Source organism: Plasmodium inui (genome assembly GCF_000524495.1).
Source record: "Plasmodium inui San Antonio 1 unplaced genomic scaffold supercont1.9, whole genome shotgun sequence".
Lineage (NCBI taxonomy): Eukaryota > Apicomplexa > Aconoidasida > Haemosporida > Plasmodiidae > Plasmodium > Plasmodium inui.
In genome coordinates this window covers 224,124-236,224 of record NW_008481843.1, presented here as the reverse complement: position 1 = coordinate 236,224, position 12,101 = coordinate 224,124, and the positions used below count along the sequence as shown (strand labels likewise).

General features: G+C 33.0%; 3 protein-coding genes across 3 annotated transcripts; all 3 read right to left on the bottom strand.

The window, feature by feature from the left end:
- Positions 1-385: 385 nt before the first annotated feature.
- On the bottom strand, positions 386-1,325 carry C922_02527 (hypothetical protein; the record flags this gene model as incomplete). The annotated part of the gene is made up of 2 exons (XM_008818126.1): positions 386-1,000; positions 1,236-1,325. The coding sequence occupies 2 exons, from the start codon at positions 1,323-1,325 to the stop codon at positions 386-388; spliced, it is 705 nt and encodes a 234-aa protein (XP_008816348.1).
- Positions 1,326-5,940: 4,615 nt separating this feature from the next.
- C922_02526 (hypothetical protein) lies at positions 5,941-6,498 on the bottom strand (the record flags this gene model as incomplete). The annotated part of the gene is made up of 1 exon (XM_008818125.1): positions 5,941-6,498. The coding sequence occupies one exon, from the start codon at positions 6,496-6,498 to the stop codon at positions 5,941-5,943; it is 558 nt and encodes a 185-aa protein (XP_008816347.1).
- Positions 6,499-8,835: 2,337 nt separating this feature from the next.
- C922_02525 (hypothetical protein) lies at positions 8,836-9,490 on the bottom strand (the record flags this gene model as incomplete). Its single annotated transcript, XM_008818124.1, has 2 exons — positions 8,836-9,265; positions 9,477-9,490. 2 exons carry the CDS (start codon positions 9,488-9,490, stop codon positions 8,836-8,838), a joined length of 444 nt encoding a protein of 147 aa, XP_008816346.1.
- Positions 9,491-12,101: the final 2,611 nt, after the last annotated feature.

Here is a 12,101-nt window from a genome sequence, read left to right as displayed (position 1 = left end):
CTACCCAAAGTGCTAGCTATTTTATTTGTTAAGCTTAATAAATTATATACCACCCATTTTGTGGGGAACTTCTCATCAATTCGCTCTTCCATTTGTAGCATTTTTTTTTTTGTTACACCTATTTGTGCTTGCGATGGTGCGTTCGATGGCGTCCTCCTTGGTACTCGCATGGGTGTCCTCGTCTCATAGGATTACCCATAGGATGACCCATAGGATGACGCCTTAGAATATCCCATAGGTCAACCCGTTGGTACTCCCATAGATGAACCTCTTTGCGCTAGCATAGGTCAACCTACGTGTGCACTATAGAGGAATCCATTTGTGAACCCGTTCATGGAGCCATCCGTGGTTCCATTGGGGCGCCCATCGATGCAGCCATTTCTCACTACGATTTGTACGTTTTTATATTATTCCTCAAAGCCTTCTTCCACTTGTTCTTATTTACTGCTGTTAATTTTGAAAAGGACCATATAAGGCTTAAAATAAATATTCGAAAACTTAATTGTAACATTAATTTCTTTTTGGCCATGGAAAAGAAACGATTTTCATAGGATTCGTCCAGAGTATCTAAATCGCGTGTGAGAGCTGAATGACAATCCATTAAACATTTCAATCGTTGTTCATCAGGCATTCCACTCTTTGCTGCTAATTTAGTAAAAGCTAGCCATAGCTCATTTATCATCTTAAGATATTTCTCCTTATGGTAATCATTCAGGTAATAGAAAACAATATATGCCTTCTTTTTATCGGCAAAAAGAAAGCCTGTAGTATACGACAGTTTTTCTATATTCTTTCTTGATAGTTTTTTTGAAATATCCTTCTCTTCACATCCGAATGGCAGAACTTTGTTGCTTATATATGGCACTTTAAATTTATCATTTTTTCCTCTTCTAGATAAATCTGCATTGATGTAATGTGATAATTCGGCTAGTTTTCTTGAACAAGTTTGTAATTGTGACTCTGATTGTATGCTCAATTTGATGGAGCAAAAAACAGCGTCCTAAGAAGAAGTAATAAAAGTGGATCACGACATGGGACAGCATTGTACACATTATGTAATAAGCATTATTATATACGTAAGAGGTAGTAGAGGGGTATACACTTATTATACACTCCTGGCGCGTGTGGGTCTCACGTATGAGTGAGATCGTTATTATATTACGGAGGTATATTTTGTGTTTCTCAGAAGAAAACACTTATTATTCTTTTTTTTTATAATTTTTATCAATTCTTACTGAGAATACGAAGATTATTACGAAAATGAAGGACAGCAAGATGAGGTACATTACAGGAGTTCGGCTTTTCGAATCTGCATTTTTTCTCATTTTTCTTTTTTTTTAAGGCTCGAGGTGGTATCGTAAAATCTAAAAAATATATATGTTTTGTAAGTAGGGTGGATGAATTAAGATAACTGATCGTAAAATATAAGAAAATTCGTTAAATTAAAAAGTTATGTAATTTGGGTGTTATATATTTAGATGAAAAATACATACTTCGCCCTTTTCAATAAATAAAAAAAAAAAAAAATGTGCAAAAGAGCAACAGGAGGAGAGCAACCAGGAAGGGGAGGTATGATGACTGGCACTTTGCAACTTGCTAACAGGTTTGGTATTTGTTTGTTTTTTTCTATTTTCAGGGGTAGTTTTATCATGCCTTATGAAAGGGGCTAAGGAAAAATATCTTCGCACTGGCCATTTTTGTTGGTGTCATTATAGTGCATAAGCTTATTTTCTCGGGGAACAAAAAATATACAGATAGCTCAGAAAAAGTAGAATGATTAATGCTAATATATGTGCAAAAAGAAAGCATAAAATAGGCAGAACAAATAAGAAGAAATAGGCGAAAAAAAAAAATACGCACAACGGGGGATCGAAAAAGATCCCACAATGGGGAATAAAGAAAATACGCATAATAGGGGCAAAAAAAAATAGGTCAAATGGGGGGGAAGAAAATTATACATATATAAGGCGAAAAATTATTTAAAAATAAAGCCGAAGAAATGTAAAAAAATGAGCTGAAAAATTATTTACAAATAAGCCGAAAAATAGTTTACGACTAGGACAAAAAAAGGTACATATATAAAGGAGGCCACAAATGTAACCTAATTACGGCGATCAAAAATCGATAACATTATATACATTGGTTTAAAAGGGAAAAAATTGAAAAAGAAAAGGCGAAGATCGCATAGTTAGGAGCATTAGAAATAATAGGCCTCGGTCAAAGAATCTGTATGAAATTGCGGGAACGTTTGAAAACTCTTAATTATGAAATTGTATCTATGGATACATAGTTACTTCTGAGAATAAAATGCATAATAAGAAAATGTACCTTTAGGATTTCTCATAATTTTAATTTGTGAAAAACACACACTGTTTAAAGTTATCCGCAAATATTTAGGACATTAAAAAGGTGTATAATACAGAAAATAAAAAAAGTAAATGTATAAACATATCAGTAAAAAGTAATAAAAGAAGGTAATGCTTCTTTTTTTTTCTTTTCTTTTTTATTTTTTGTTCTGCAATTCAGTTTTAATTTCAGAAAGGTTGCATATGCCAATGAATGCACTATGTTCCCTTCGATAGTCTACTGTCTCATGTGAGGTCCCGCATATTAACATAGCCAAGTCTGCGCAATGTCGCATTTTCGTCTTTGCATTTTACGCAGAGTACTTCTTCTGCCATATGCCAAGTAATATGAGACGAAATTATTTCTATGGGAGGAAATTCTTTTTTCTCCATATTGCCTTCCGCATGAGGTAAAGAAAAAAGAAAAATTTTTCCTATTGGCTCTGACATCTTCTCTCCACCGCTGCCTGTGTAAACCCAGCATAAAATTAGCTACCATCAAAGTGTAGAGAGATAATTAGCGCTACCAGGGGGTATACGTACTAAGAGAGGGGAATCTTCCTAAATATATCTGCATTCATGTTTATATATACCTACATGCCCATATGTGTGCATAAACTGTGGTCCCAGTTCTCTGTCCTTCCACCGCATACAGGTGTTTCCTGCCCTGTGGCACATGGAACGCGATATTGCAGCCGTTTCGTGGGTATATGTAAAATTGAAGTAGAGAATTTTTCTGCATATCCCTCATGAACGTTTAATTATTCATACCTAATAGTGTTGTAAAAGCGAACACTTGTAAAGACAATACTTTAGAGGTCCCATTCATATTATATTAGCACACAACTACAACATTTCATCTGCAACAACTGTAGAGTAGGGACAAGTTTCGCATGTCCACGAGTATACACACATAGGTATTGATGCACACATTCGCCGCTTCTTTGTCAGCGTAAAAAACGTCAAATGAATATCATTCCCTCGGTTGAAGGGGTCGATTGCTATGAAATATTACGACTATGTCTTCATGGTGAAGAAAGAAATGTGGGAATAACTTGTACCGCAACTAAGGAGGATCTTTTTCGTTAGAAGTGGCGATTACATGAACTACTAAATTGCCCCGTTGTGCAGTGGCTTAATTAAGCATTTGAAGGAATGAATTGCGTTCACTACTCTATTTGACAGTTTTGCAAAAAGCTCTATCAGCTACCCATTGATCTCTCACACATGATGGTAAAATAACTTATCTGTTTCACTAAAAGGAGGGAGCGTGTTATGATAGAAAGATAAACCAAAATGTTGGAAAAGACAAAATATATAATGTACGCATATATGTGAGTGTATATATTGACATATATTTATACATGCTCCTTAAGTTACACCTGAACCTACTCACGCGCTTTTGTGTAGAAATATATTTCATTGATTCATAAGCGTCCACAAGGGTAACGAAGGACGTATCCAACTAGCACGTGTGCATTTTTTATATTTGTTCAGGAGAATCATCAAATAATTGCCATTTTTTCTGAGAAAAACTGAATCTCCTCTTTTTGCGTATATTATCATTATTTGTTTTCATTGCATTAACATGGCTAGCGAATTACACGCAACATTTTATCTTCGCATTTGCGTTAATTAGTTCTGTTTAATTCATTTGCTAGCCCTTTTCTCCATTTCACATTTTAGAAATTTTTCCAAATAGTATTTCTTCTAAGTTACAGAGTTGATAAACGGGTCGCATTGCATTGTGTTGAAATGAATCCAGTAGCGTAAAACTGCTGTTTTGTCGTGTTGTTTCATACATATAAGGATTGCTTGTATACTTAGTAGTCTATATAATTTCTTCCTTTTTTTTCTGTACCTTCGCTAATTGGAAATATTGCTCCGTATTTTAATAACTCATATGTATCTCGCGCGATAAGTTGTGCACTGTTTATTTTCCGTGTTGCAGGGTGCCTTTCTCACCATTTAGACTTCTTTGATGAATTTGTTTCTTTTTTTAGTTACCTGACAGGGTAAATTAAAATGAGAAACATGCTACTTGTCCCAAGCCGAGGGAGGGAACTGTCATTTGATGTCGTTCTGCTCATAAGTGCATGTGTACATAATACGTGACTACTCCTGTTCATACGTACATGCACACATTTGTATGTAGTAAACGTAGCCATGTTTCTTCCCCCCCTCAAGTGTAAGGAATAATTGTACGGCCATTTCGTGTGAAGATCAAATCTTTTCCATGTGGACAATTTTATTAATTAAAAATATGAAATTAAAGGCATATGCTATAAATGGCATAGCGTTCTTCCTCATTCACAATGTGATAAAAATGATTAAATTTAATCTGTTCAGATTGATAACTATCCTAATGTTGTCATTTCAGGTGAATGCTTGGATGTTCATAAGAAATTCACCCTTTTAAGGGAACGTGGTATTTTTTTTTTTTTTTTTTTTCTAAATTGGTTATGTTCCCCTGTCCTGATGCACTTAGCAATATGAGCACTTCTGTCTCGTTAAAATGGGTTCCATTTTGGAGAATTCCTTCTCCTATATTTTATCCAGAATGAACTACTTAACACAACTGCAGTTATGAGAAGCACTTTATTTTTATTGGAAGAATTCCTTGGTGTGATAGGTTCCCACAGCTTCATTGACAAATGTGCACCTCCTTTTGTGCCCCGTCACTGAGATGAACATACACATGTCCACACATATTTGTGTATACATATGCACAGGTTTACTTCGTGACATTCCTTTTAATTTTCCCAATGTGGCACCATAGAACAATGGTAAGGATTAATCTTAGAGAAGGTAACCTTTAAATTTGCGTTGCAACTACTCGGATGCACAGAATGGAACGGTTTATCACGCGCTGTATCTCAAATTTTAAATAATTACAGAAAAGTAATGATAAGGGGCATATACCATTGCATTAGCATATGTATTCTTGACCATCCTGCGAATTAAAACAGACCACGAGCAATGATTCGAGTCCGGTTTGAAATTCCATTTTTCACGTTGATATTATGAAATAGCTTATAAAGAAATGCTTAAATGAGGGTAGCAGTAGTTTATGCTTTTTCTTTTATCATGAAAATAATTACAGAAAAAAGAAAAAATAAAATAGTAGCAAACTAAAATGTAGCTCATAAACTAAACAAATGATAACATGCATGACGACACGGAATTTTTAATAAATAAAATAATTCCAGGGCCTACAAAAATGCAACGTTTACAATTTTGTAGCATGCGATAACGTGGTCTTCAAATAAGATATTGACACACACACAAAAAAAAGGAGAAAATAATGAAATGAAAAAAGAAATGACAAAAAACAAAATAAGTAGGGCATCCTTTGGGCACCCTCCTTAACATAATGGTTATTCACATTTTACAATATCCCTTTTCAGGTTTTTATTTTTCCTGTTCCTGAATAAAGTAACTATGCATTGTTTCCTCTTCATGTGGATAACGCTTTCATACAAACTGCTAAACAGAGTACTCCCCTAAGTACGTTTGCCGTGCCACTCTGCTTCTGTGTTACGGTCTTTCTGTGTCGCCCTGTTCCTGTGTGGGTTCAAGTAAAAGGCCAATAGAATTAGAAATCTTGAGGATTTTCTAACTTGTAATATAAAACCTTACGCCACCTTTTTGCATGATGCTTCATTATTGTGTTCCATATTTTGTCAGTCTGATTTATAAATGATTCATATTCTGAAAGCCATATTATTCTTTTTCTCATAAAAATAGAAAAACGTCTTTGGAAAAATTTGAGAGTTTGTTCTATTTCTTCTGCGGCCGCTTCATTATATTCCCTTAGGTACTTCAATAGATATTTGCGTCGCAGTTTTTTAGACTTTCCTAATAGCATGAAATCTATTCCGATTCTCTCGCACGTAAATTCAAATTTTTTTTTTAATTTTTCATTATAATTATTAAATGCAGTTATTGCTTTTTCTTTTTCTACTCCAAAATCTGAAGCGGTATTCTTCCTTCTTAGCATTTCTTCATTTGACAATTTACTGCTATCATCTTTATCTTCATCTTGATCTTCCTGGTTTCCCGTACACTCATATAAATTCCATTCTCCCTTCACTTTGCGTAACTTATATGATGGCTCAGCTAATTTTCTTGAACGGGTGTCGCTTGATTTCATTTTTGGTAATGTCATAATGCTTGATGTCTGAAGTGTAATCTATAAAAAAGGTAAAAAAAATTAACATACACACGCGCAAAAAAAAAGAAAAGAAAAATGACATGACATTATAAATACAATACAGTGAAAGAAGCAATATATATATTTATCCAAAGTGCAAACGCCTTTTTTTTTTTCTTAAAACATATGAATACCTTTTTTTCTAATAATACTACGCTTAACATAGCCGCCAAAAGAAAAAAAAAAACTCTGGACCTCCTAAAGTTCTGGAACCCCCTCATTCGTGACATTTTTTTCGGAGCGAAATATTTTTACGAATTCGTATTTATTAGCGAATCACTTCTTCGAGGAAGCATAAAGATTAAGTTTACAGTCCAGATTTATACAATTTCTTTGTCACAATATTTTTAATGAACAACTTATTTGTTACATTTTATCTTAAAAATGAAAAAAGAAAAAACTTAAAGACTACACCTAAATCTTAATTTCTGCAAAAAGAAAGAGGATTTTTTTTCCTTTTTTTTTTTTCTATGCCATTTTAACAGTGTTAAAAAGAAAAAGATAACAAAATCAAAAAGAAGTAAGAAAAAAACAAAAGTTTAAAAGGAGTAAAAAATTATAGGCACATATAGAAATAAAACAAAATGAATATAAATCTAGAAAAGAACAAATTAGAGAAAAAAGAAATGACAATGGTCAATCAATCCTACGTTAAGGGTCTACCCCAGTTGCGCAAAAAAAAAAAAAAAGAAAAAGAAAAAAAAAATGAACCCATCTAAACATTCATACAACTAAGATAAAATTATAACATTTAAAGGAATAAAATTAAAATATTTAACCCGATAAAACCAAAATTGGCACCTACAAAAAAAGCCTCATATAACGATTCAGCAAAAGTAGAGTATTACGTCTAATCGGTTATATATACAGCATGACCAAACGAAAAAAAAAATGAATAGTATCAAAAGAAACCAGAAAATTGTGCTATTTATAGTAAAAACATGAACTCAATTTTTTCTGATTACTTATTAGTAATTCCAAAACACAATGAATCATTCACTAGATAAACGACATAAATGCGTTAGCTCGTGCATCTTATCTTTATGCTTAACTTTTTCTTAAAAACAATTCCGAAATTGTTATGAGAAACTATTTTTTCCTCTTAGACACTCTTGAAGCGTGAGATGTATTTTGAAATAAAGTTACGCCCTTAGTAGAACTAAGCATTCCACGGAATAGTTGTTGCCTGGGCGGAGTCCATCATCAGCGTCACGTGATGTGATAATTCTCTACTTGATTATCAATGCTCGGTGTAAAACGTAGATTCAACGTGTCCGTGTATAAGTTCATACTCTGACGTGTCTATGTATGTCGGACGATTCTGCGAGTCAGTGCTCCTTGTTCATTGATTCGCGTGGAGAATGAAATTCCCAAAGGGGTTATAACAAGAAATATGTTAACATTGGGAAAGCGGCAGTTGACAGCTTCTCATTTAGCGTTTTACGAATCAGCAAAAAAATGGAACGGCAAATGATTAAAACAACAAAAGTACAAAGAATAAAATACCAAATATAAAGTACTAAAAATGATCATTTCTGGAACGTAGATAAACGAGTGTCAGAAAAGAATCATTAAAGAAATTAACAAAAGAAGATTATAAAGGGACATAAAAATTCAACATGTCCAATAGTGTAATGTGAAAATATCTCCTTTTTAAATTAACAGATCCTCACAGGAAGAAAATGAAAGAAAAAAAAAAAAAAACAGAAAAAAAATAGGGATCGGAGTTCACATCTACTAAAAATGAAAATAAAAAATATTGTTTTTCAACATATGTTAAGCCACCTGTTAGTAATCATGAGGAGGGATAAAAGGAATTTCCCGTCCTGGCATTATCACATTTATTTGCCTTTCGCCCCCCCCCCCGTACTAAATTCATGTACCGCGCTTCTTTAATAAATAGGGTATACACTATAAGTGCTATCCACTGAAGGATAGTTTTATTTTGTTCTGTTGTCTTCGGTTTGTTTCTCTTCTGATGTCGTCTGTTCTCTTCTCTTCTGTTTTGTTTCTTTTAATTTCCTTGCCTTAGAGGTTGTCAACCCGTTTTACCCACTCATTGATCCAACCCTTGGCGCGTAATTGTTCTGTCTGCCTAGGCTTTTCCACACAGCGCCCTCACTTACGACTTGCTTATTTTGCTTGTTAAAATTTCAGTCCACTTGAGCTCACACTTTTTCATCTTCTTCATCCACAATTTCTTGAAACGAGCAATGAATGATTTAAGTTCTGAACACCATATCTTTTTTTTTTTGCATAAGAGTGTAAAAATGGTGTTTAGAAATCAGTTCTATTACTTCCATGTCCCTTGTAAGTCCCGTATAGCATTCTATTAAATGTATCATTCGTTCTTCTTCTGACATTCCATTTTTTAATGCTTCCTCTGTAAAATTTCGAACTAGTTTGTTCATCATCAAATAGTATTTTTTTTAAATACTGATTAAAATAATAGTATATAATATATGCATTTTTCTTTTTTATCAAGATGAAACCACTAGAAAGAAGCAAATTTTCTAATTGCCACTTGTTCAATTTTTTCCTAAGGTCCCATCGTTTGCACCCAAATGGAAGTGCGCCACTTGTGCGGCCTTCATCTGTACTGTCACCCCTGTTATTCACCCTCTGATTTTGTTTCAATTGGATTTTTGCACTGGATTTATCTAGCAATCCACAATTTCCGATAAATTTCTTGCGCCTGTACCAAGTCCTACCAATTCCGATGAGGCAGACTCTTTAGACCAGCTACTAATTTTCTGTAAAAAAAAAAATCAAAAAGGCATTTGAAATGGAAGGGAAGAAGTATACTATTACATGCTTCCAGTATGCAATATTTTTATTCTTAATAGAGACCAAGAATAATTAGAAAAAAAGAAAAAATTTCTCATATGATATTTTTTCGGAAAGGAACATCTCCTTACAAGTAATACAACATTTAGTAGGAGCAGCAAGCACGTTAGGAAGAAACGTATGGTGGATACAGAAAACCCTTTTTTTAATTTAAAACGGTTTTCCATTATTCCCTTTTCTCTCTTATAATTGAGCTAAATGATTAATATAGAATCACTAAAATTTTTGATGTTTTTTAATACAGAAATTTTAGGAGGTGTAAATTGTGCATTATATATTCTCCTCAAGGATGATACAATAATTGTCATTTTACGATTTTTAAAAAGTAAGAAGTTATTCAAATTTTAAAAAGAGGATAATATCTATTTTAATAGAGGTGGTAAAAAATGTCACAAAAGAAGAATTAAATATTTTGTGGAACATAAAAGAAAAAGGGGAAATAAATATATGAGCAAATAAAAGATATCAAGCAGATGAATGTTAAACGATAAAATGAGTTGCGAACAAATGAATACATTATCTGATAACTTCCGCCTGAACACATAAAATACTGACGAAGATATAACCCATTTAAAAAAATATATTATTTAACAGTGGAATGATTCAGTCGAGGGATATTCGTCTGGGTCGCAAAAAAAAAAAAGAGTACACATAATATATATATGTATTATATATCTATGTACATAGCAGAACAGGCAATTATGAAACCTCTTAAGGTACATAGAAATAAGAGTGCAGTTTGGATTCACACTCATTAGTAAAACTCTTGAAGAAAACTAAAATGAATCTTTGGAAAAAAAAGAAACAGAAAAAGAACGTTTTTTTTTTTTCTTTCCTGTAATTTCATTTTAGAGTTTCTATAATATACAATGTCCCTTTCGGATTTATATAGTAACCATTTTAGAACTACCACGTTTCTTTCATATATATCATGTAGGTTAACAGTATTAAAAAATTGTCAAGTATTAATTAAGAATTTGGAAATGTAGATTCTTTTTTTTTCAACTCTTCCCCTTTAATGAATAGAAATATTATCCACTTAAAATTTTCTATGCCTTAAAGGTCTCTTCCTTTTTCTCCTCAATTTAACTCCTTTCATTTTGTTTTATTTTATAAATTCATAAATTTTTAATTTTTTCGCACAGTGTTGCATTGAAAAGGATTTATTCGGAAGGATGATATTTATTTCTTTTTTCTGTATCTCTGGGAAAACATCATAAACTGAGGTATTCTCATATGGGCCAGTTTAACTTTTTTTCACGAATAGAATTAATTTTTAATATATTTGGATTTTTTTTTTTTTTCAACATATATTCCCCATTAGATAACTATTTTCCACAGGTGACTGCATGATTCCGAGCTAAACATTCTATTTATATTGGTACGAATGGTAAGGCGTGGATTATTCTAAGGGGCTATATTTATCCTTACATGCATAATGATAAATTAGCAGTTTCTTTAGAAGTGTGTAGATATAATTCTTCACCCCTATATTTTAAATCCACGATTCGTATGCAGAATATAGATGCGTTTCCCAATTTAGAATCATTCATATTTTCTGCAGTGGGGAATACAGCTTTCATTTGTATCATATTTTGGAATTCCCTTCACCGCGCATTTCTCGCGTCCTCTCTACGAAGTCATTAAGGAAAAATCGAAATAGTGTTTTATGCAATCACGCATCAGTACACCCTTGAGTGTACCCTACGTAGGTACGCCTTTATGTTTCTACCTGATTTTTACACCACATATAAGAAGGGGCCTACTTGGAAAATATTTACGAAAGGGTACAAGTGCGGAGCTAAAAATATACCTCCATTCATGCAGCCATCAAAATGTATAAGCCCTGCCCGTTCTCGTCATTCGAAGGATAGACACATGTAGATATATGCATCTTAAGTATTAATTGTGATGGTTGGTGTTTTAAGTTTACGGCACCCCTTTGAGAATTTTTTTCACAGTGCCCATTACTTACTAGCAATAGTGTGAAGAAGTAAAATGTGGGGGCTACTCCTTTTCGCGATCGATTCGGCAGATTTACTGAAGATGTGGACATTAAATAGGTGATATTTTTTTTTTTAACTTCGAATATGTCTCTTCCATGTCGGCATATTTTATACGAAAGAGTGTTATTTGGGGTTATTGCAAAAGATGGTTTTCTTTTTTCGTTTTTTTTTTTTTCTCCTTCCATAAATACAGCAATATCAAGAGAAAAAAAAACACATATGTTCCTTTTTATGAAAATAGCTAAAAGTTTATTATTTTCGGGAGAGGGTTCCAAATTTTTAACTTATTAGACACATCTGCTGGTTTTCCCTCAAATTGTATTGGCTACTTCCTAAATAAATTTCAGTGGACACACAGTTTAGCTTCCCCTATAAATAGGCATCTTTGAATATGCATGAACAAAACCTATGTGCTTACTTCTCCATGCATGGTTGTTTGGTTCATACAAGGAGGACTATAATTTTTCTTTTCTTCCTTTCATTTTTTAATATGAATGATATGATAATTCTTAATTTACATCGTTATTTCATTTTATTTGCTTAAGACTTCATTTAACCTTATTAAAATGTGTTTAATTTAATTCCTTTTTTTGAACTCTTATATCATATTTCCCACAACAGGAGCTTTTCACCTGTGGCATTGTGTTGCCCACACTAACGGGGTGTATTCACTTTAATAAAAACAGTGCA